The 25,082-nt window shown below is 38.6% G+C and overlaps 1 protein-coding gene across 2 annotated transcripts; it reads left to right on the top strand.

Moving 5' to 3' along the window:
- The first annotated feature begins 1,003 nt into the window (after window positions 1-1,003).
- Window positions 1,004-24,174, top strand: LOC135586785 (importin beta-like SAD2). 2 transcript variants are annotated; one of them, XM_065082211.1, is made up of 22 exons: window positions 1,004-1,278; window positions 1,888-2,023; window positions 2,102-2,189; window positions 3,064-3,219; window positions 4,343-4,505; window positions 4,579-4,763; window positions 4,845-5,018; window positions 5,978-6,123; window positions 6,234-6,357; window positions 6,444-6,624; window positions 6,996-7,155; window positions 7,249-7,290; window positions 7,366-7,484; window positions 7,563-7,761; window positions 10,156-10,287; window positions 12,957-13,060; window positions 13,170-13,349; window positions 16,223-16,362; window positions 16,438-16,577; window positions 16,989-17,140; window positions 23,315-23,441; window positions 23,520-24,174. In XM_065082211.1, exons 1-22 carry the CDS (start codon window positions 1,189-1,191, stop codon window positions 23,669-23,671), a joined length of 3,090 nt encoding a protein of 1,029 aa, XP_064938283.1. In that variant the 5' UTR covers window positions 1,004-1,188; the 3' UTR covers window positions 23,672-24,174. The 2 variants fall into 2 exon arrangements, 1 of the variants encoding a protein (XP_064938283.1); XR_010479168.1 differs by lacking the exons at window positions 23,315-23,441; window positions 23,520-24,174 and having other exon boundaries at window positions 16,223-16,340; window positions 16,989-17,125.
- Window positions 24,175-25,082: the final 908 nt, after the last annotated feature.

Below are 25,082 nucleotides of genomic sequence, written 5' to 3'. Positions count from 1 at the left end.
TGCCATATTTCTTCGTCTCATCAACAATATTTTATATGATATAATGACATTCGAGGTCCATTTCTTTATATCATATGTATTGGGATTAAAACCAGAGAAGGATTAAATTCCATCCGATTAAAATTAAAATGTATAATATATTTTGATTCCAATATCAAAATATTTATCGTAAACGTATTATGAGATTCAGTCATCGTAATATAAATTCTATTATATTTTTCATTGGATCTAACATGACCTTAGTATGTTCTATTATTTTGATCAATTATTTGAGTCTGTATATTTTATATATTTAAAAAATATTAATCTATATTTGACTTTCAACATAATTATTCAAATAATCAAAAAAGTAATATGTAAGTATTTTTTAATTTTTACAGGAATATATATGTAAAATAGCCAATTTTGGAGGGATATACAAGTAAGTTCAGCCGAAACATAGGTAAGCATGTGACCTGGGTTTGAGCACGTGACAAGAGAAGGATCCAATGTAGCCCATAATATCCTCAAATCACATTCACTGCAACGCCAGCTGTCACAATAAACCCCGCAGCCACGCCCCCAAATTCTGCACAGCGGCGACTTCCCTGTGTTCCCGGATGTCCAGTAGGATCTCATCCATTGCCAGTCCGAACTTTCAAATCACAATGCTCATCGCACCCGTCAATTTGTCTGACCGTGAGGGAATCCCTCCGTCGCTGCGTGGGACCGACATGATGCGGTGGACCCATCTAAAATGTGCGCTGGAGAGGATCCGACATCCAACTTCCCAGATGTAGATTGAGATCCCGTCCATTACCAATCGGAAATTCCAAGGCACAGTGCCAATTGAAACCGTCAAATTGTCAGCTCGTAAGAATGTCCATCCGTCGATATGGCGTGCCCAGGGGATAAGGTGGACTCTTTTAAAAGGTTCGCTGGAGAGGATCCGTTCTCAAGCCGGAACGCCGCACCAGCCCGGACCAGTCAGGACAAGCACGTATTTAAATCCTGACCGAACCCTAAAATTAAATACCCGCTTGATCTCCTCTTTTCTCTCCTTCTTCTTCGGCGTTGAGCTCTTCGGTATTGTTGTCTCCACTGTCGCCAACCTAAAACCCTCGGGGAACCGATCCAGAACCCTAGCTGGGGGTCAGCGATTGGTTCCCTCTTGCCGCTGGCTGATAAAGATTCCGGGGTCCCGCCGCCATGGATCTCACCGGCCTCGCCGTTGTCCTCCGTTCCGCGCTCAGCCACATCCCCGAGGAGCGGAAGGCCGCGGAGGAGAGCCTCAACCAGGTGTGTTCCACGCCCTTCTGTCTTTAACCGGTTGGTCTTTTGAGTTGTTGGTCGTTTTCCGACGTTATCGGTGGGCTGGAGTACCGTGTGATCCACGGCGATTGCGCTTTCTTGTGTTGGCTTAGTGATGAGGTTCTTACCAGCCTGATCGCTTCTATGCTTTCGTCGATCTAATGGGGTGTCGAAGTATATAGTTCTTGATTGGTTATTGATAATCACATCGTCTCGTGTTGCTTTTCCCGTTGTTAAGGTATTGTAGTGCGTTGCATTCCATAAACTTTGTGGGTACTTCGCAGCCGTACTTGCCATTTGGAGTATCATATAGACTCATCCGTCCTTCAGTTCTGACCCGAGCTCCATGATGTTAACAAATGAATGTGTATATTATCAGGGGATCATGCCTTTGCATTTTCTTTATTTTCATCCATTGCAAAGATTTGATGCTATCTGACAATCCATCAATGGTCCTTGTATTCACATATGCAAAGGTGGAAACACAGAATTTTGCATACTACAAGCGGTAGCCTCACACAAGACAGTTATTCTGGTTGTGGTTGTTTTTATATCTTTTTTGTTTGCTATACTAAATTCAACTTTTCTTTTCAACAGTTACAATATATGGAGCAACATTTGGTGAGGTTATTGCTGATCATAATTGATGGTGGTTGTGATATGGCTGTACGACAAGTGGCCAGCATTCATTTCAAAAACTTTGTAGCTAAAAACTGGTCACCTCATGAACCCGGTATGGATGAGGATTTCCATGTTAGAACTTATAAAACTTGACTTTGGTGCAATATCTTGATGTTATTGATAATTCCAGGGGAGCCACAGAAAATATTAGAAAGTGATAAGAGAGTTGTCCGTGATAATATCCTTCAATTTATTGCTCAGATTCCTCCTTTGTTAAGGTATATCATTTAGTGATATTTGGAAATTTAAATATTTTCCAAAATGTCAATTTGTACTTACCCCTGATAGTTTTCTGGTGTAAAATTGATAATATCTCTATATGTAACTTTTTGAGGAAAATTTTAATGGAAATATTTCATGGACACCCTCAAACGAACATATGCACATTTGCTAATGAATTACAGATCTAATGAAAATTTGAACTTAGTGGGCAGGTGCATAATTCGGTAGGCTTAAAGGTGGTAGCATACAACTTTGCCTCCTACATACATGCAATTTCTCTCTTTTATTTATATGTAATGTACTATCTATGCGTATTTCATGCATAAAGTCTAGTACTCAGCTCATTTTCTATTCTGAATGAATGTTTTAATATCCCCCAGACACTCAGCTACTTTCTTAGGCTTTATCATCAATTCATTACGTTTTAGTTGGCATGTAGTTCGTGCTTGTTAATGTATGTATTGCTTTTAACCTTTAATGCTCGCTTCTTGAATCTTCCCATGCTTGTAGTTTTATTATATTTCTTTCCATTTTCTGGACTATATGTAATTGTTCGATTTGATTTACCTTTGTCGTGGGCAATCTAATAAACATCTTTATAATTGCTGGGGATTGCCTGCTGTGATGTTGTTGCTTGTTTCTTTAGTCTTCCTAGCTTTTTTCAAGAGCTATGGAGGAGAGTTGCATGGTACATCTACATATCACTGTGAAATTCCATGTTGATGCTTTCAACATCTACGTCTCTATCTTGTATACTTCTATTTTCTATGAACATTTTGATTTCTTTCCAGTGTTTATTAGCATGTAAAAATATATGATTTGTCTCTAATGTATTGAAAATTTGTTCTAATATTTAGATTTTCATCACAGAGCACAACTTGGAGAATGCTTAAAAACTATCATCCAAGATGATTACCCAGAACAGTGGCCAAGTCTTCTTCACTGGATAAAGTGCAATTTACAATTGCAAGATCAGCAAGTATTTGCAGCTTTATATGTTTTGAGGGTTTTGTCTAGGAAATATGAGTAAGTATAGCTGCTGACTGAAAAATGTTTCTTCATTTGCCTTTCCACTTCATACTTTTTCTTATTGATTAATTCATTGTGATTTAATAAAAAAAATCAACCTTGTGAATTTGATGATACAAATTTAATTTTGATTGATGTTTGGTGAGTCCTGAAATCGAGGTAAGAGTTTCAGTATTGGAGAGGAAAGATTTCTGTTTCGTTGAAACTCTCTCTTTGTGATAGTTGGCCTGGACTACCACTGTATGATGCCATGATTCCATCAAGATTGACACAGTTTAAGTAGCAGCAAATTGAGAAGAAAGATATTATAGTCAGCATCATAGATTAGATTTTATACTTCGCAAGTGGCCTAACTGCATCTGGAATAGAAAATTCCCAGTAGGGGTGTCAAATATATGTTGGGCCACCCATTTTACTTTTTTAATTATCACATTTATGTTGCAACAATTTTGAAAAAGAAAGATGGTATCATCAGCTTCCTACTTTAAAATTGATAGCTTATTTAGAATTAGATGTCAGTCCACTCTGATAAGAAGGTATTGTAGCTTGATTTGTTATGGAGTATGTGCCAAATTTTAAAATGAAAGAAGAGAGCTAGGCAGCAGGCACTTGGCCTATTGTTTACTATCTTGATATTTTTCTAATCTTCTATCTCATTCTCCCATTCCTCTGTTTTCTGCAGTTAAAGCAGATTAACAGCAGATTTGCATGTCTGATATTATTTGTTATTTGGTGTTTAAGTAGTAGCTTAAGAAATTCCATGTTGTTGCTGAAAATTGAAATTGAAGATGAAAGGCTACTATTATAACAAAAGGTGGCACATTATGGTTGGTGTTTAAATGTAGAGATTCTCTGGACCACACCCAATATGAGATTTCAATTCTTTGCCTGATATTTACTGATGTGTGTACAAATTTGTCAACTCCAAACAAGTGTTTAAGAGCATAATGTCTTTGGAACATTTATACATTTCTATATGTTACTGAAAACATAATTAAATAATTTAAAATTATAGTGGATGACTCAATTGCAACAGTTTATTGTCAAAGAATGCTACTTTACATGAGATGCTATTTTTGGATGACACACGACTTGACTGGCCTTTTCTTTTTGTTCTAAGGTTCAAGTCTGATGATGAGCGGACACCACTTCATCTCATCGTTGAGGATACATTTCCTCTGCTGTTGAACATATTCAATAAACTTATTCAGATTATGAACCCCTCAATTGAAGTAGCTGTTCTTATCAAGCTCATATGCAAAATATTCTGGTCATCTATATATGTGAGTTTGTCAAACAAATGTAGTTTCTGTTCAGAGAACATTGTTTAATTTTTTTGCTTTAAATGCTTTTCAGTTAGAGATTCCACAAAAGCTACTTGATCCCAATGTATTCACTGCATGGATGGTTCTATACTTGAATTTATTGGAGAGACCTGTTCCTTTGGAAGGTCAGCCATGTGATCCTGATCTAAGGAAATCTTGGGGATGGTGGAAAGTTAAGAAGTGGACTGTTCACATATTAAATCGTTTATATACTAGGTGAGAATTTTAGTTGCTGAAATGTGAAGCATGATCTTTCAATCATCTTCAGTTTATTTACTTGTGAAAAATTGCTAAAAGGTTTGGAGATCTGAAGCTTCGGAAGGCAGAGAGCAAAGCATTTGCTCAAATGTTTCAGAAGAGTTATGCTGGTAAAATTTTGGTATGCCACTTACAGTTGCTTGGTGTTCTTCGTACAGGCGGTTATCTGCCTGATAGGATTATCAACCTTATACTTCAATATCTCAGCAGCAGGTTTGTCTTGCTTTGCTCTCCCTAGTTGCTTGTTTTTGTTAATTTCAGGGGGTTAAGTGGTTGAATTGCCTTATCTTGTAAATTATTTCTCTGTTATAATCTTTTTGAAGATGTGCCATCTGCTAAATACAATTTCCACTATCTATGCCTCCTTGAATCTGGTACTCAATCTTATATATTGAGGTCAAAGGCCTTGTTTTGGAATTTCTGTGACTTTTGAGGAAGAGATCTTTGTAAAACAAGGAATATTTTCTTGAATTTTTAAAAATGAAAAATAACTGTTGGGGCAGTCTACGGGTGGCATCTAATTAGAAAGATGAGAAGAATTCCAGTTCTTGGCTCGATTTGAATGCATTATTCTCATTGAAGCATGCTTGATTTACCAGATAGGCGACTTATAAAATTTTTATCTATAGTGTGGAGAAATCTTATATAGATTCTTTATTTTTGGCTTTCCTGATTGGAATATCTCAGTGACATTTCTTATTCTGAATATATTATTTTCTATATCTGTTACCTTTTCTTCTTCTTTGATGTTGTACATTCCAGGACAGAGTATTAAGTAAAATCATATATGTAATAATAATATAAATCATGTAATGAATGCCTTTGTTTCTTGGTTGGCTGTATGTTATGATGACTGCAGATTGCTATTTGTCAAACCCCTTTTTGTTGGCTTCATGGTTGGGCATTTTTATAGTGAACTCTAGGTTTTCTTGTGGAATCATATTTCTCTTTGGTAATGGAAATCTAGTTCTTTTGGTTTCTTATCTTACAACACATTCTTTATCTGGGATGCAAATTTGCTTTAGTTCTGTTGGATGATACATTCACATTGCTTATTTTTTTGGCTGTTACTTTAATGCTATTTCCAGCATGTCGTTGTCCTCTTAGTTTTGTGGTTGCAGATAGTTTTCTTAACTATTATGAACTAGCTCAATTGCATTAATGCTCTGCAGTGTTTCAAAGAACAGTATGTATCAGTTGCTGCAACCACAGCTTGACATTCTTCTTTTTGAGATCATCTTTCCTCTGATGTGTTTCAATGACAATGATCAGAAGTTATGGACTGAAGATCCACATGAGTATGTCAGAAAGGGTTATGGTGAGCTTAGACTCTGTTCTGTACTGATATGGCATTCTGTGAGATATAGATTCTGAATAGCGTCTTTGAATTTAATATAGACTAGTATCATGTAGTTTTCTTTATTCCAGATATTATTGAAGATCTATACAGTCCTCGAACAGCAGCCATGGATTTTGTGAGTGAATTAGTGAGAAAACATGGAAAAGGGAACCTACAGAAACTTATTCATTTCATTGTGGAGATTTTTAGGAGGTTGCTTAACTCGTTGGTCCTTTATATCCTCTTGTACTTGTTCTCTTCATGGTTCTTTACATATTTTATATGATTACTTGTACCAGATATGATGAGGCACCTATTGAACTTAAACCGTATCGTCAGAAAGATGGTGCTCTTCTAGCTATTGGAACATTATGTGATAAACTGAAGCAATCTGAGCCTTACAAATCAGAGCTAGAGCGGTTGTTAGTTCAACATGTTCTTCCTGAGTTCTCAAGTCCTGTTGGTCACCTTCGAGCAAAGGTTACACCTCTTTTCCTATTTACTTAATCTCTGTGCTTGGTGTTGGGTCATGTTTCCCTCTTTTGTTTCTGAACATCCAAGCACTACTATTGTTCCTCCCAGAGTCAAAAATTAATTTTACATACCAATCAAATTTATCAGTGGCATTGTCTGTTGCTGCTTGTTCTCATGCCATGCTAGTGATGCTTTTACGAGACTTATACTATTGCCTAACTATTCTTTGTGCCATGTTGCTGATTTACAAAGTACCATTTTCTTATTGTGATTTTTTGGGTAGTTTATTTTTATTTTTTTAAAATCAAATCAAGATTTCCATTTAATTGTTAATATCAAAACTTTTGAATTTATGGATCTATTTGATTGAATACTAGGCAGCATGGGTTGCTGGGCAATATGCACATATCAACTTCTCTGACCAGAACAATTTTCGGAGAGCCTTTCACTGTGTTGTTTCTGGAATGCGGGATCCAGAGCTTCCTGTGCGTGTTGATTCAGTTTTTGCTTTGCGCTCATTCATTGAGGCTTGCCAAGGTATGCTTAAGCTAACCTTAGCTGTAACCTAATTCAGTGGAATTTTTATTGATTTATCATCTGAAGTAACTTTGAGTTATGTTTTTGGTGTAGATCTAAATGAGATCCGACCAATTCTTCCTCAATTACTTGATGGTATGCAGAGTCATATTTCATTTAATATCTGCTTTACTCTATTCCTTCCTAAGATCTTTAAATTTTTATGTGCAGAGTTCTTTAAACTTATGAATGAGGTTGAGAATGAAGACCTTGTCTTCACTCTTGAGACCATTGTGGGCAAGTTTGGTGAAGAGATGGCTCCATATGCTTTTGGCTTGTGCCAGAACCTGGTATAATAATTTCCTTATAATATGTTTGTGATATTGTAATATGATTTGTTCTGATATGAATTTTAAATGTTTGCTTAGGCTGCTGCATTTTGGAAGTGCTTGAATACATCTGAAGCAGATGAAGAAGCTGATGATTCAGGTGCTTTAGCTGCTATTGGTTGTTTGCGTGCCATAAGCACAATCCTGGAGTCCATTAGCAGTCTTCCACATCTTTTTGCTCAAATTGAGCCTATTTTACTGCCTATAATGCAGAGAATGCTGACTATGGATGGTCAAGGTAATGTTCATTTAAGGGAATATAGTTATCCATCCATATATGTTTACACAAATATACATATACAAGTGTTTCTTTGTGTAATGTTCACTTAGATATATACCTAACCTAACATCTATGGTACTGCCCCATAACATGTAACATCCAAATGAAACTATGAAAGTACTGCCTGATTGGTCATTTCGAAACAATTCCATGTGCTAAATTAACACACTCATATGAGAATCTGGGGATGGGGCCATTGACTGTCGTACCATGCTGATTGGTGGTATCGGTCCATGGGCGGACTGTTATGTGTTGGTTGGTGCAAGCGCGTACCATATGTTGGTCTGTTGGTATGTTTCGGTTTTTTTTTGAAAAAAGACTGAAAATTCACAAAAATCCCCTTTTAGGATTTTTTATTCTAATGTAATGTAATATTATTGTATTCAAATAATAATTGAGTGTATATAAGACAAATGAATAGCAATTTGTTGGTTATAAGGATGAACATAGTGGATATGAGAAATTCCGCAGAATCCCAAGTTCCAATCCTTTTTTATCCGAATCAATGGCTTGATTACCACTGATGTCGGTTAAGAACATTAATTAGCTACAAGTGTAAGAGTGAGAAAGATAGTGAGACTGAGAGTGAGTGAGAATGAGTGAAAGACGGGAGAGGGAGGACGGTTTAATGTCCCAAAAGAGGGCTCAACAGTCAATTTGACTGTTGGGGTCAAACTTGACCAGATTTGGGTTAAAGTCAAGTATTTTTGTTGATTTGGAGTAAGCCATCCGGTCAATTTCTTTGTGATGGAAAGAAAATCACATATTTACACTATTCCCATTCATTTTTTTGTTAAAGGTCCTATTGAACCTGCTCGTTAGAAAACAAAGCTTAAGTTAGATAAAATGTATATCCATTTGTGACCTTGCTACTTTTTAGTGAAAGTGTAGCCAGGAAAGGTAAAGAAGAAGGCACCAAGAGTCTCTTAGTTGTACTAGACCATAAGGCAACATTTTCCTGCTCTGTTTCAATGCCCTTATGTTTTCACATTTGCTATTCTTGAGCTATGTTAATGTTGATGGGAATTATGAAAATTTTACTAGCCCTTGGCACCCTGTGGAAAGCCCACTGCAAAGTACTCGTGGTGAAATGATTTACTCATTGTTTGTATATAAGAAGTTTGATTTTGAAACTTATCAATATCTGAAGTTGGTAGAGTAAATTATTTGCTTTGTTATAAATTGATCTTTTTGCAAAGATGAAAATACTCTTCAAAATGGTTGAAATTTCAACTTGTAATTGAATTTGATTTATCAGCATCTGCTAACTTATAAGTAACTTTTTGGCAATCGATGTGATATCCATGGACCATGATATGTTGGATTACCTAGCCTCCCAGTTGCCTTGTTAGTGAAATCACAAACTGCTATGGCTGGAAGGAGAATTGAACATGAACTTTCCATTTTATAAAGTGTACAAGGATGGTCAACAGAGGCTTTGCTTGGTACAATGAGGTGATTGAATGGAGAATGTTGGTATGAAGTGACTGATGGAAGTGTTATGTCATCTTGTGGTAGAATAAAACGAATTAGATGAGATAGGAGTAAGAAGAGAAGTATGAGAATGGAGAGGAGAGAAGGAGAGTGTAAGGAGAGAGACAGGGTCTTGGGTACCCATCTTCTTTCTTGGAGCTAGCTGCTAAATCTGGCCAGTTTGATACATGGTTGTGAGGAAAATATTCATGGGGCAATCTTACCATGACATCAAAGCCTAACCTCTAAAAGGGGCAATCAACTGCATAAGGTTCTTACCAATGTGTCTGGAGAGGGTTGGTCAATGTAGCTGGAGGGTCAATGTGCTTATTTTCCTAGGAAAATTCATGATTTTTTTAAAATTTCGCCAAACTTGTGATTTCCCTTTCATTAGTGATGGTCTTAACTCGAATCAAACTCCTTGTATTAATTTAAGACCATGATATCTGCAAGGTGAGTTTTAAATGCTGGTTTGGCTTTACTGCAGAATTGTTCATTGTAGCTGACATTGTCGAACCTACAGACCAGTGCTGTCTTCTTGGCTGAGAACAGAAAATTGTGTGGAATTTCATTCTTTCTATGATCATTAAGACTGCTTGCTATTATAATCCATAAAGAGTATTTTCCTTCCTATCCTCTATAATTTGTTGGTCCTTAATTCTGTTGTATGAGTGTAAATCTTGTCGTCTACATCATATGGAAAGTTTTAATGGTATGCGGCTCTGATTAGATTGGTTATTTTACTAGTTTGTGGCACTGCTAACTTTGGTTATTTCACCATGTGCTATGCAACTTTGTGGCAAGTCGAGAACATATCTGTAAACTTTGCTAGGTCCTTGTGATGCAGTGTTATTTCCTGATAATCTTCATGTTTCACAGATGTTTTTGACGAAGTTCTGGAACTTGTTTCTTATATGACAATTTTCTCCCCAACAATCTCATTGGACATGTGGAGTCTTTGGCCTTTAATGGTAGAAGCACTTGGAGACTGGGCTATAGATTTCTTTGAAAGTAAGTCAACATGCTAATCTTCTAGGGGTTTTTTCTTCTGGAGCTTGTTATTTATATTCTATAAATTAATATTATTATTCATTTTTTCTTGCAATTAGTGGCTTACTCTATGTATCAATCATTAATACAAATTGTATGCTTATTTTATTTGTTCCCTTTGCAACTTAATCTGCATGTTCTGTATAGTAATCCAAGATCTTCACTATAAGTTTAAAATGGACTTCCAAGATATAGATGTGGACTACTTTATTTTATTTGTAATCAGGTTTTTCTCTAAAAATTTGTTATGGTATGGAAAGCAAATTTTTTATGAAGTCAGGTGGTTGAGTAAGAGGATGAGGGTAAAGGTAAAGAGAGATTGATGATATATCTCTACCCAACTGCAAAAGGGCCCTGACACTGAAGGGAGTGCTATCTTCCTACTTTTAAAAGACAAAAAGAAAATTTCAATGTCAAGATGACCTTCATTCAAATATTAAAATCAATCCAATTTAATTATATATTTTTAGCTCTTTTTTTATTCACTGCTTTTATTAGTTATTATAATTAACTGTTTATGTTATAACTAACTACATTAGCTATAATCAATTTTATATATCGTTATTTATACATATATCTTTATCTTCAAGTGAAAAATATCCTTAAAATTTATACAGTATGCTGAAATACATATTCTGCAATTTATACATTAAGTGAATTATTATTTAATAATTAGTTATGCTATCTACAATAAGTGGCAAATACCTTTACAATTTATTTTTTATATTTAAAAATTTTGAGTATAATTTTTTACCTTCATATTTAAATATATAGATCTTTAAATTTTGAATGAAATATATTCTATTTCACTTGTAATGTAATTGTTTAATAAATGTTCTATGTAAATATTTTGTTATTAATTATTACTATAATCATGGCAGCACAATTACTTGATGTTACTTTTTAAATAACATTTAACATTATATATGTACATACTATCTTTAAAAATAATGTGTTTAATAATTGATTAGTAATTTATTATCATGTTTAATAAAACATGTGGTAAAATTTAGTTATGGTTAATTAAAATAAAATATTAATGAAATTTACATTAGTCAACTAAGTAATACACTTTTGAGCCAGTACCAAAATGTTTGACAGTTGAAATGGTATGGTTTGGTATCATATGGCTGTGGGGAGAAGGTGGCGATGTGGTGCAATGGTGCAGAGCAGTAGGAGAAGAGGAAGATAATAAGACAAGGCAAAAAATAAAAAAGAAGGGGGTAGGGTGTAGACTGCTTGGTACAGCTGGGTACTGATCAACCTGGTTTTGGATTGACCTGGCAAAACTTTCCAGTTCATGTGCTGGTCAGCCATCAGACTTGTAGAAACTAGATCATACCATTTGGTATGTTTGAGGTACAAATCCACAAAATCAACTAAGGAATACTAGCTTGTAATAAAATATTAAGAACTATTATTTTAGATGAATGGAGGAGTTCTCCTTAAGTTCCTAACTTAAAAGTAAGGATTTGTATAAATTGTAAAGGTAAATGTCTTGTGTCAAGAAAGATTAAACTTAGACTATTTACTTAGAGATACAGTTGAAAAAATATAGAGAAAAGAGAGGCTTACTAAAGTTTTTTTTGGAGAGAAATATGCATATATAAGTATGTTCATCTGATTAGGGATATCTACAATGAGATCATTATTCATAGAACATTAGAGTCTAGGCAAGTGTATTCTTTATTGCATTAGGTTTATACTGAGGGTCAATTTAGAACTCTCTGATTTGTTGCATTTGTTATGATGAACTTACAAAACACATCAGGATTGAAGTCAGAAATGGTGATGGGTAGGTTACAAATTTCACCATACCTGAACCTGAACCCAAACTTGAATTTCACCATGTCACTTGTGCACTTGTTACCTGTTACTTGTTAGTGATTAAAAGTGCACTTGTCACTGACTCACCATTTCACATGAATAGGTTGTTTCCAACACACTGTACTTGTTACTTGTTAGTGACTTCTAAAGTGCTATAAATTATAAAATAATGAACAAAGGAGTTATGATGTGTAATTTTAAAGTAAATCACCATTCTTGTGTTTATCTACTGTACTCATCCAACTTGTTCAGATGTTCTTATTCCTGTTCATGATAAAAAATGAACGCTTGCATATCAAGTTAATTCTTATTGTGCTATCTTGTTTCAAATTGGCACTATCCAAATCCTCTGACTACTGGATAATCATTGTCTTCTCAAAGTTAGTGATATAAAATTTCAGCTTTATGCTGAAACAAATCTGTGAAATATTTCCTACTACTGTTCCGTTGTTGACTTATTGCTTTGTGAGAACTTTTCTTTTCTTTTTTTGAGAGGAAAGTCTTAGGTTATTCTTTGATACAATTCTCTTTTTACCACCTTAAGAATTATGCTAGCTTATATTTAACTTCATTGTTCATGCCTAGAGTGATTGAATAATATACTCAAGATGATCTGTATGCTTTATTGCTTTTGATGATTACAATGTTTGATATGACTATTAGAGTATTACACTACACGGAATCATCTGCACCTGTCAACAGATATGTTTCAGATCTCAATTGTATTGTTAATTTGCTCAAATTTCAATTTTCTTCAGGGCTTTACTTCATGTATTTAATCTAGTGGCAATGTTTTCTGGTAGATATGCTTGTTCCTCTGGACAACTACATATCCAGGAGTACAGCTCATTTCCTTACATGCAAAGATCCAGATTACCAGCAAAGCCTGTGGAAAATACTTTCAACAGTAAGTGAAGTGGCTCTATTCAGTTTTTTATTAAGCTGACAAGCGTAGTTCCATTATTTTTTGTCTCTTATTGATGCAAAGCTTTTTATCTTTGATACATTTTGTACAGATCATGTCAGATAGAAAGATGGAAGACAGTGATATTGAGCCTGCTCCTAAGCTGATTGAAGTAGTATTCCAAAATTGTAAAGGTCAAGTGGATCACTGGGTTGAGCCTTATTTGAGGATTACTATTGATCGACTGCATCGGACAAAGAAGCCATATATGAAATGTCTTCTGATGCTAGTGGTAAGAATTCCTGTCTGATGTGTCAGCAGTGAGTACCTGACTTAATTTTATCTCTTCACTCGTTATAGAGTACATGATGTATTTTGAACAAGTGAAATGAACTGCTGGAATAAGATTTATTAGTCTTCTGTTGTGAAATTAAACAGTTCAGACAACAATGGAATACACGCATGTTCTTATGTGAAGAATCTGGACATGACATGTGTTCATGCTGTTCAGAAAACCGACGAGAATATATAGTAACATGTTTTCTTGGGAATTTGATTGCAAATGATTTGCTTTGCAAGAATGGTTTCATAAGTTAGTGCCTTGGCCTTTTCTGTTAGATGAGTCTGATCAAAAGAAAGTCAGGCCTAACGAAGTCTGTGCTAGTCAGTTTTGGTCTCCATAATTTTTGTAGAGCTTATGATTAATTTGTTTCTAAAAGTCAGTGACATCCAAACAACCATGGCATAGATTTGTTCCATGGTGATACATTTTGCTCAGATTCCACCGAAGATTTACAGTTCCCCTGGTAGGACAAGGTAAGTTGATTCTTTGGAGGAAGACCAAGAAATGCCTTAGTCAAAACAATGAGAAATGCTTGGATAACCCAATATATTGATGATATCGGCCTTTGCAAAACTTGATGGTAGTATGCTATTCATTTGGCCCCAAATATCTGGGAACTATGGCATTTTATTACTACCATCCATCATAGTAGTTACAAGTTTCTATCTGGTTAAACCTTGTTAATAGTTATATCATGACAATGATACATATATGTCACAATAATCTTATATTGTTTTGTTCTGCCATGTTATTAAACCTTCTACTTATCCCACATTACATCTATTTGGTCATCATAAATACTGCTTGAATCGCAATTTTGATTATTTTGTATTTGTTTGATGTATAATCTATTCTTGATATACTTATGTATAAAATTAGGGTTATTGGGTATTTGCAAATCTGTTCTTATACATTAACAAATTCAATTGTATCTCTTCCTGCAAATTGATTGCCGTCTTTGATAGTCTAACACAAAAGACTTGTTTTTCTAACACAAAGGACTTGCAAATTGAGGGAGGTCCTTGGTACAACGGTAATGTTGCTCTTTGCAATATGGGAGACCAAACTTCGAGTTAGGGAAATAGCTTCTACGTATCTCTCTATATGTAGAGGTAAGGTAAGGCCCCCTTCCCAGATCCCGCCTTAGCGGGAGACTCGTGTATTGAATAGGCCCTTTTACATTCCCTTGCTCATTTATCACATTGTATGAGTGGCTTATCTAAAAGAGAGTAAAAATACATCATCACACAAGCATTGTTGTGGCCTCCGATTTCAGATCCTAAGTGATGGATGTTATTTAGGCTGGTTTATGGTAGGTAATCTAATCAATTGGGAAATTGATTTACCTTTCCTTAGTTATTTCTTTTCCCCCTTTTGAGGACATCACCATAGTGTATCTGGGTCGTGTTGTTTTTTGATGCTCCCACAGGAAGAACTCCAGTGTTCTTGCATAGAGGTTGCTGGTGAGGTCTGCAAAGAGCTACTCATAGATGGAGTGTAGAATAGTGAGGGCTGCACTGGAGAGGCTGGAAGTTTGAAGAAGTGAGAATTGAGTAATAGATAGAAGAAGACTCAAGATAGAAGGACTTTATTATGGTTCAAATGTGATGAACCCATTTAATTTGAGACCTTTTTGAGGACTTATACTAAATTTTGTGTAATATATCAATCTTCCTAGATAGTTTTTCCTGTCCACTTTGTTTCTTATAAATAAATTATGTTAATTCTCCTACTCATTGTATCTATCAATTATAACCCCTTCTAAAAAAAGTGTTCCTATACTCCAAGTTGTTAGTTTAGTTTTCTGTTTTTGAATTAACTGTTTTATTACTTGCACTGTGTGTTGCTCCTTGTATATTGTATACCACACGTTCTGTACTAAAATATCCGAGAACCCTTTGTATGTTATATACCAGATGTAGGTGACAATGTGATGGGTCGTTCCAGGGTGACTTTCCATCCCACCCTTTGCACTTCGGGGCACACGTGGTGGAGATATCTTGTGTCATTCTGGGTGATGATCTATTCATATAATAAAATTGGTTAAGATCCATGTTTGTGAGATCTGACAAAGTTACAAGTTAAATATCAACAGCCTAACTCAACCCTCTTTAGTTTGAGTTTGGGATCAGCAGTGAATAACACATGCAGAGTTTACTTTAATCTTTAGTAATACTTCTAAAATTTGAAGAGCCATTTTGTTAATTAATCCATTTTAAATTAAAAGTTACACCTATATTCTAACATGTCTATGTTAATAGGAGAAAAGAGTTTGTGCTGTTGAATCTAGTTTCTTCACATCTGAATATTGTACTTCTTGCTTGTGTTGAAATGCTTTCAGTCTCTACTTTGTCATGTACTGAGTTGTCCAAATGGACTTCATTGGGGGCTGTGGTTTTGTGATTATTTATTGAGAAATCTCACAAAGTTTCATCCTTTCTAAATACTATGTTTGTGGGTGTATGTCTTTAATTAGCTTTGGTTAAAAAAACCAGTTTTCTATCTTTTAAGTATTCTCAAGTGTATGCTTGCTATTCTCTTGAATAAAAGTTTCTGTTAAGGATGTATCTGCTTTCAGTGCTCTATTCTCGATGCTTTTCTTCTATTAGGGTCTAGTTATTCTTGTGCCTTAAGTTCAAATATGTGCGTCACATGTAGCATGCCTTGATACTCTAGATCATCTTCTAACTCGAAATCAAATGCTGTAACAGTTATTTCTATGATTGCATCTTATTCATCTCATCTGTTATTTGGAATTCTGAATTTGATGCCTTTCGGAGTTTATGTATTTTCATTTTAATGCAATACCTTGGCTGTTGCAGATTGCTGATGCTCTTTACTATGATGCCTCTTTGACTCTTGGGACACTGCATAAGCTTGGAGTTGCTTCAGATATTTTCAATCTCTGGTTTCAGATGCTGCAAGACGTAAAAAAGAATGGTATGCGTGCAAACTTTAGAGGGTAAGACTTTGTTTTTTTCTCTTTCATGTTAGTTCCCATTAATGTCTTTGGCTTAATGCCCTGTGTTAATTGTAGGCTACATGATAAAAAGGTTTGCTGCTTGGGATTAACTTCACTTCTTTGCCTCCCTGTGGATCACTTTCCTGGTGAAGCTTTAGAACGTGTCTTTAAAGCAACACTCGATCTTCTAGTTTCTTATAAGGGTCAAGTTGCAGGTACATCTTTTTGCATCTTTCTGCATATGTGGCAGAGTATATTCTCCCAAATCTTTTGGACTGCCCTTCTTGGTTGCTCCTATCCACATCCTATGTTTTACTAAAAATTTATGGATTGTTTCCTGTTATTTATTTCCTGCTATCTTCCACCATATCATATATGTCCTAACTGTTTCCCTGGATACAAGTTTTTGTTAATCTGAGATTCTCCTGAAATTTCAACTGCTGTCTTCCGATGTAAATTATTACTAGAATACCTGTTAGCTAATTACTTTGTTTATCTTGTTACCTCATCTCATGTCGGAGATGCCTCTTGCATAATTTTCTTTTTCTTCTAGTATTAATGTTAAAGAAAATATTTTAGATTGAGTGCCTTATTTCATTAAGCAGTTACTTCTTTTGCTTTAACAGAAGCTGAAAAGCTAAATGATGCTGCTGTTGATATGGATGGTTTTGATGCTGATGAGGAAAACGAGGAAGAAGATTCTGATAAAGAAATGGGAGATGATACTGAGGATGGGGATGAAGTGGACAGTCTAGAACTTCAGAAATTGGCAACAGAGGTTAGTAGAAGAATGTAATTTCTTTATCAGTTGGTATTTCGTTTTTACAATCATCAATAATTCTTCCATGGTGAAGGCTAGCACATAAGATGACTACCATTCAACCTGTCTACTAGGATTTTATTAGCACAAGTGACACTGAAGTTTACCAATAGGAGAACCGGTTGTTTTATGGTGGATAAGGGTAACCTATAAAAGTAAATGGACTTTTTTAAAGATGAAAATCTCATGATTCCTAGATTATTTGTTTTCAATTCATTTTCTTTCGTGGAACATCTCCTGTGCACCACCGTGCCGTCACGGACTTAGCTGGAATTGCCTATGTCGTGAGGCACTATTGCGGCAAAGGTGCAAACTTAGCTTGCATTGCCTAAGTCGCGCTTCGCCCTTGCGATTTGCGTCCGCAAAGAACAGCCCACTTGCAACCTCTCGCAGGTCCCGAAGGACCTGTAAAAGAGAAAGTTGATTAGTTCGAAGAACAAGCGACGGACAAGTCCTGACGTCTCGTAAAAAGGGGAAGCTTTACAAGCAATTCAGCGAGCACCTTGCGTGCACAAGAGAAAAGAGGGAGAGGAGAAAACAAGGACTTCAGAGGGGTTGAACGAATAGCTACAAGTCCACAAACAACTGCTCATCGGGTGCCGGGCGTGGCAACAAGTTCCTGTCAAGGTAACGTGCGAACTTGCGAAAGATTGTTCAACGCCCAACACTATACCGAAGCCCCATCCCTCATGGTGCCACCCGGGTGGTTCCAGGGTGCTTAGATGGCTGACGTTTCGTGTGCAGCAGCGGGCTGCAGAAAATAGCCCGTGGCACGCAAAAACGGAGTTGTTTTGCTCGGTTCGGTGAGCGGTCGCACTATAGCACTGCAACTTGTTCGAACTTACATTTTTACAAGTAAAAGGACTTGAAACCAAACCAAAACATGCTGCCAAGCAACTGTACATGTAGATGAGAGCGACGAACGGTTTGTTGAACGAAGTTGTTGCGGGTGCGCAACGACCGTTCGTGACATTCTCCCCCACTCAAACTGTCGACCCTCGTCGACGCTTGTTGATAGTTGTTGATAATTGTTTCTTCATGTCGCAGGGCATCTTCGGGCTCCCAACTGGCTTCAGATCGGGGAAGCTTTCGCCACTTCACTAAGTACTCGGTCTGCTCAGCTCCATTGGGTAGCTTTATCTTGTGTTTTGCTAAAATAGTTTCAACTCGCTTCTCATAGGAGACTCTGGTGGGGGGGTAGCCGAGTTGGAACACTTCGGGAAGCATCTTGCGGATCCGAGTGGTAGGCTTTTAGGTTGCTGGCGTGAAGAATATTGTGAATTTTGAACCACATTGGTAGCTGCAACTTGTAGGAGGCGTTGCCCACCCTGCTGATAATTGGAAAGGGCCCTTCATACTTGCGCACCAATCCTTTGTGTACTTTGTTCCTAAAGAATTGGAGTGATGTTGGTTGGAGCTTTACCAACACCAAATCGCCGACCTTGAACTCTTGCGGTCGCCTTCCCAAGTCTGCCCACTTCTTCATCCTTTTTGCCACCTTCTCCAAGTAAGCCCGCGCAATATCTGCATTTCGATGCCACTCCTTTGCGAAGTGGTAGGCTGACGGACTACTTCCAGTATACCTGATTGCCATGATGTGAGGAGTTAACGGTTGTTGTCCTGTAATGATCTCGAAGGGGCTCTTGTTGGACGCAGAGCTCAAGTTGTGGGAGAATTGGGCAATGTCCAACAACTTCACCCAATCTCGTTTGTTGCTCTAGGAGCGAGTTTATCCTTTCGGTTTGGCCATCTGTTTGGGGGTGGAGGCTTGTGGAGAAGTATAACTTGGACCCTAACAATTTTAATAGCTCGGTCCAGAATCGTCCTAGGAATCGAGCGTCTTGATCACTGATGATATTGTGTGGGACTCCCCAATACCTCACCACATCCTTCATCATCAGCTTGGCCGCCTCCTCTGCTGAACAGTGTAGGAGAGCAGCAATGAAAGTTGCATACTTTGAAAATCGATCGACCACCACGAGTATCGATCCGAGTCTGCCTACTGCGGGCAAGCTTGATATGAAGTCCAAGGAAATGCTCTCCCACGACCTTTCTGGTACGGGCAACAACTTCAAAAGTTCTACCGGCTTCCGTTGCTCCACCTTGTCTTGTTGGCAAGTGAGGCACGTTCGAACATATTCCTCCACATCAGTCCCCATCTTCGGCCAATATAAGGCCCTCTCTACGAGAGCTAAGGTTCTATAAATGCCTGGGTGTCTAGCCCAAAGGGAATCGTGACACTCTCTTAAGAGTTCACGCCTCATATTGTCCACTCGAGGAACATAAACCCGATTCCCTTTGGTGTAAACGAGTCCCTCCTGGACCCAAAACCGTCGTGCCTTCCCTTCTTTAGTGAGCTACATCAGGGTTATTGCCTGGAGATCACTATACAGACCATCTCTGATCCTGGAAAGGAAGTTGGAGTGCAACTGACTTGCTTGACCTCTGCCCTTCAATTATACGGCATTCACCCGCTCCACTTTTCGACTCAATACATCGGCCACGACATTTGCCTTTCCGGGCTTATGCTCCATTGCCATATCAAACTCAGCCAGGAAGTCCTGTCATCGTGCTTGCTTTGGGGAGAGTTTCTTCTGAGTTTGGAAATAACTTAAAGCGATGTTGTATGTCCTTAAAACAAATCACGATCCAAGAAGGTAGTGTCGCTAAACTCGTAGACAGTGGATCACCGCTGTCATCTCCTTCTCGTGCATCGGATATCGCCGCTCGATCTCGTTGAGTTTGCGGCTCTCGTAGGCCACCGGATGACCCTCCTACATGAGCACTCCCCCAATAACGAAGTCTGAAGCATCTATATGGACTTCGAAAGTCTCCCTATAGTCCGGCAATTTGAGCACTGGTTCTTCCAACACAACAGTTTTTAGATCTTGAAATACAGTTTCACATTTATTAGACCACCTCCAAGGTTGCTCCTTCAGCAACTCCGTCAATGGAGTTGCACGTTTTGAATACCCCGCTATGAAGCGTCGATAGTAGTTGACGAAGCCAAGGAAGGATCTCAACTCTGGCACCTTCTTTGGAGTTCGCCATTCCGCAACCGCTTGCACCTTCGATTTGTACATCCGAATGGAGCCATCACCGATTCGATACCCCAAGAATAAGATCTTCGTTTGAGCAAAGTAGCATTTCTCCATTTTCACGAATGTGTTCTCCCTGAGAACCTTGAAAATTGTCCGAAGATGCTTGACATGCTCCTCGAGCGTTTGATTGTAGACGACGATATCGTCTTAGTAGACGATCACGAACTTATCCAAAGACTCCTTGAATAGCTAGTTCATGAGAGTGCAGAACGTGGTCGGAGCGTTGGTTAAGCCGAAAGGCATCACCAAGAACTCAAACGCTTCGTACCTGGTCACGCAGGTAGTTTTCGCTTTGTCGCCTTCAGCAATGCGCACTTGCCAATACCCTAACCGAAGGTCGAGTTTTGAGAAATACTTGGCTTTGCCCAATTGGTCGAATAAGTCCGCGATGAGCGGGATGGGATACTTGTTCTTTACCGTCACTTTGTTGAGGGCTCGATAATTGACGCATAGACAAAGGCTCCAATCTTGTTTCTTCTGGAAGAGAACTGGAGCTCCGAATGGTGCTTTAGAACTACGGATGAGACCACCGCTTAGCAGTTTACCTAACTGCTTTCTGAGTTCTGCCAACTTTGGCGAGGTTATGAGGTAGGGTGGTCTCGCTGGAGGCTTCACTCCTGGCTCCAGCTCGATGTTGTGATCCATGCCTCTGCGTGGCGGAAGAGTCTTCGGCAACTCGGGTGGCATAACGTCTGTGAACTCTTTTAGGACGTTCGCCACCACAGCAGGTTCATGAATGGCCTTCTCATCGAGTGGCTCTAGCTTCATAGCAGCCATGAATGTTAATTCACCTTTTCGTACCCCTTTCTTTAGTTGTAATGTCGATATATGTTGGGGTTCCTTGGTTCCTCTCCGAGAGACGGGAACCACATAGGGGTCGTCACCTCCCATCACACATAGGGAGTTAAGGAACGGACTTCGCCGCGTGCATAAATTCCATTCCAAGAATCACTTTGAAGTCATCCAGTGGCACCGCCATCATGTTTGTGCTCCCGCTCCATGTTCCGATCTTGATGGGAATTCCCTTTGCCAACCCGGAGATTCGCCTGGCCTCCGAGTTCACCGCCTTCATTCGACTTGGGCTCTTCTCCAAGATCAGCCCAAGTCGCTTTGCTTCTCGATCGACAATAAAATTGTGGGTAGTGCCCGTGTCCACCATTGCATGGGTCGATTGGCCATTGAGCTTAATGTCTACGTACATCAGCTCACCACTTCCTGCTTTTTGTAGCCTTGTCTTCGTGTTCTCCCCCACTTGACCCCACATGGCGTTCAACAAACGCATTGTTCCCATCCGGGATCCTTGCGACTCCTCACCATCGCTGCTGGATTCCGAACTACTCAAACTCTCGAGCTCTTTTGCATCTCGAGCACCTCTATAACAATGCGGCTCGGGTGCTCTCAAGTTTTGTGTCGGTGCAACGTGGGTTTTGCTTCCTCCCGCATTTAGGGCTCTTGTGAGCATGGTCACCCTTGAAGTGAGTTCCGCCACGACTTCCTGCAGGTGTTGCACAGAGTCTTTGGTTTCATCTGACAATCGGTCGACTAGGGCCTCAACCTTGTCGATTCGAGACTCCACTTCTTCTTGCGAGCTCTCTACCCCAACAAGCCTTCGTTGGCCATGGTAGAGTTCCTCCAAGCTCGCTTCAAGGACATCCAAGCGGGTTTCCGTCGCTGTGAGTCTCTCCGTATGACTCTTCTTCCTGGTTGGCGCTCCAGATTGCTCCACTTGAGTGACTCCAACGACATGAGAGCGAGTATGCACTTGGAGCCCACCTGCGGCTGCTTGGGGCAAGGGTCCGGCTTGCCCCGTCTTGCTTGATTCGCCACGATGTTTTGCCATGGTAAAAATGTGAAGTTCCTTCGCTGCTTGCTCGAATTGCTTGCCCGCTCTGATACCACAATGTCATGGACTTAGCTGGAATTGCCTAAGTCGTGAGGCACCTTTGCGGCAAACATGCGAACTTAGCTTGCGTTGCCTAAGTCACGAGGCACCCTTGCGGCAAAGACGCGAACTTAGCTTGCGTTGCCCAAGTCGCGCTTCGCCCTTGCGATTTTCGTCCGTAAAGATCAGCCCACTTGTAATCTCTCGCAGGTCCCGAAGGACCTGTAAAAGAGAAAGTTGATTAGTTCGAAGAACGAGCGACGGACAAGTCCTGACGTCTCGCGAAAAGGGGAAGCTTTACATGCAATTCAGCGAGCACCTTGCGTGCACAAGAGAAAAGAGGGTTGAACGAACACCTGCAAGTTCACAAACAGCTGCTCACCGGGTGTCGGGCGCGACAACAAGTTCCCGTCAAGGTAACGTGCAAACTTACGAAAGATTGTTCAACGCCCGACACTATACCGAAGTCCCATCCCCCATGGTGCCACTCGGGTGGTTCCAGGGTGTTGAGATGGCTGAAGTTTCGCGTGCAGCGGCGGGCTGCAGAAAACAGCCCGTGGCATGCGAAAACGGAGTTGTTTTGGGGTTGTTTTGCTCGGTTCGGTGAGCAGTTGCACTGTAATGCTGCAACTTGTTCAAACTTACATTTTTACAAGCAAAAAAGACTTGAAACCAAGCCAAAACATGCTGCCAAGCAGCTGTACATGTAGATGAGAGCGACGAACGGTTCATTGAACGGAGTTGTTGCGGGTGTGCGACGACCGTTTGTGACAGTGCACATGCACAGGTGTCGAGCACTGTTGGATCTGCTCTTTGATCCATGTCAACATGGATCATGAAGCATGCCAAAGGTTATTCTTTCAGTGTGCTGTGTGCAGCTTTGGAGATGCACTCCCCCATTACGAAAAACCAGGATGCCACTTTGATATTAGAAGTTCAGTGTTTTTTTGTTAATGGCAATGAGGATTGGTTTAGGATGGAAACCCATTATGTGGGGGCTTTTGTATAGTAATTCTTAATTCTTTTAGTTCATCCTTGGTTTTCTTATGCGTAATCGCATCACTAAATCATCTAGTTTGCTCCCAGTAATTTTGAATCATTTTGTGGCATCAATATTTATTTAGTTCTGCTCATAAATGATGAAATTAGGCGAGAGGGTTTCAATCAAATGATGAGGATTACGAGACTGACGATGATTACAGCGATTATGATGATGACTCGCAATCACCAATTGATGAAATTGACCCTTTCATTTTCTTCGTCGAAACTGTTCATGGTAAAACAGTTTGTCCGTTTATTTCGTCTTGATCTCCTCTTATTTCAAACATGCCTGACATGTAACCATTATGGTCAGCTTTGCAAGCTTCAGATCCTACTAGGTTTCAGAACCTGATGCTGACCTTAGACTTCCACTACCAAGCTCTTGCAAGTGGCATTGCTCAACATGCCGAGCAGAGAAGGACAGATATTGAGAAAGAAAAGCTGGACAAGGCAGCCACTCAGTGAATATCATTATAGTAAAAGATTGAAATAGTTTCATGTTTCATATTGTCAGCGATCTCTTAAATGGAGGAAGAATCTAAGGTAGTTCATGGAGCCATTTTCCGAGGTATCATTTGTCAGGACAATTGTAGGCTCTGACAATTTTGCTTCTCCTTTGATGGAGAATCCAGATAACAGATGCATTTTTGTAAATGCTATGTTATCTTCAATTCTATCAGCAATTCTTTTGGTGGTCTCTTGGTGTGAGGGATCACTGCCCAATAATATCACCGATTTTGTGTTCTTTTTTTTTTTTCCCCCTTGGAAGCACATAAGATATCATTTACCTTCTGTCTATGAAAGAGTCCAATTATGAGGGGATTTATTGCTTGATCATTCTGTGAAAGAAGGGGGCCAGCAATAAAGGATGTATATAGAGTCGTTGATACCAAGGGATGATACTGAACTGACTCGGTTGCAAAGATCTTTGATATTAATATTTGAATTATTAGTGTTTACTGCCTTGAGAGGTTGATGTATTGTTCCCGTATTATTTTCTTCTGATGTTTTCCATAGTGGAGTTTTTGGTTTTGGCGTATTACTTTACCTCTGTTATCTCTGTTGTGGTACACATTACGGATGAGTGTGTGTTAAAATAATTACGGTAACTTATAAAATAATAATATATTATTACTGTTGCTGCATCGTTATAATGTGCGTGTATCTTATGATTTTTAAAATTTTAAAAGATAATAACTCTAATTATAGAGTTCAAATCATTTAACCCTCGATCTGATATAATTCAACCGAATAGTTTGTGTAATACTTACTGGCTGTTCTTGGCCCTATTATTCTCTAACAACTGAGTAATCCATTCAATTATCTATCCCCACTTCGTGTTAAGACGACAAAGCATCAAAAGATTCACTGTTGGATTCCTCTGAGCATACAGCAATTGGATCTTTTGGACGGCGGGAGTACACTGATCTCTTCCACACACCACATTAACTCAATCTATATATCTTCGGCTAGATGTGCTTCCAACGTGCATGTATGTTTCCGTGCCATTAGTAGTCCTAATTAAAAACGAAACTCTTAATCTATGTGCCATGCCAGCCTAATCATCCATTAAAAACGAAACTCATTGCTCCCCGCTTATTTTAACACAAATATATAAAACCTAATCAATTATCCAATTGGTAAATAAATTTTGTAAGAGTGTCGGCTTGCACCATATCAATTCTAGTTGAATTGGATCAAATATTTTGATCCAATGAGTGATCTATGTGGGTTTATGTCGATTAGGCGCATTTATTATCGAATTTGATTGGATAACACGTAATAATTATGCGTAATATATATACTACTAAAATGAGATTGTATTGTTTCTGTCGATGGTCCAGTGATTTGGATATGTGGAGCCCAGTGATGGCTG

This window comes from Musa acuminata, chromosome BXJ1-9, assembly GCF_036884655.1.
Source record: "Musa acuminata AAA Group cultivar baxijiao chromosome BXJ1-9, Cavendish_Baxijiao_AAA, whole genome shotgun sequence".
NCBI classification, from domain to species: domain Eukaryota; kingdom Viridiplantae; phylum Streptophyta; class Magnoliopsida; order Zingiberales; family Musaceae; genus Musa; species Musa acuminata.
The sequence above is the reverse complement of the archived record's forward strand: the minus strand, read 5'-3'. Positions and strand labels throughout refer to the sequence as shown.

Excerpts from the sequence above, each read along its gene's own strand:
- LOC135586785 (XM_065082211.1), top strand. The coding sequence starts at position 1,189 with ATGGATCTCACCGGCCTCGCCGTTGTCCTCCGTTCCGCGCTCAGCCAC. Across the intron at positions 6,625-6,995 it reads TTGGTCACCTTCGAGCAAAG|GCAGCATGGGTTGCTGGGCA; the intron begins GTTACACCTCTT and ends ATTGAATACTAG. Across the intron at positions 10,288-12,956 it reads GGCTATAGATTTCTTTGAAA|ATATGCTTGTTCCTCTGGAC; the intron begins GTAAGTCAACAT and ends GTTTTCTGGTAG.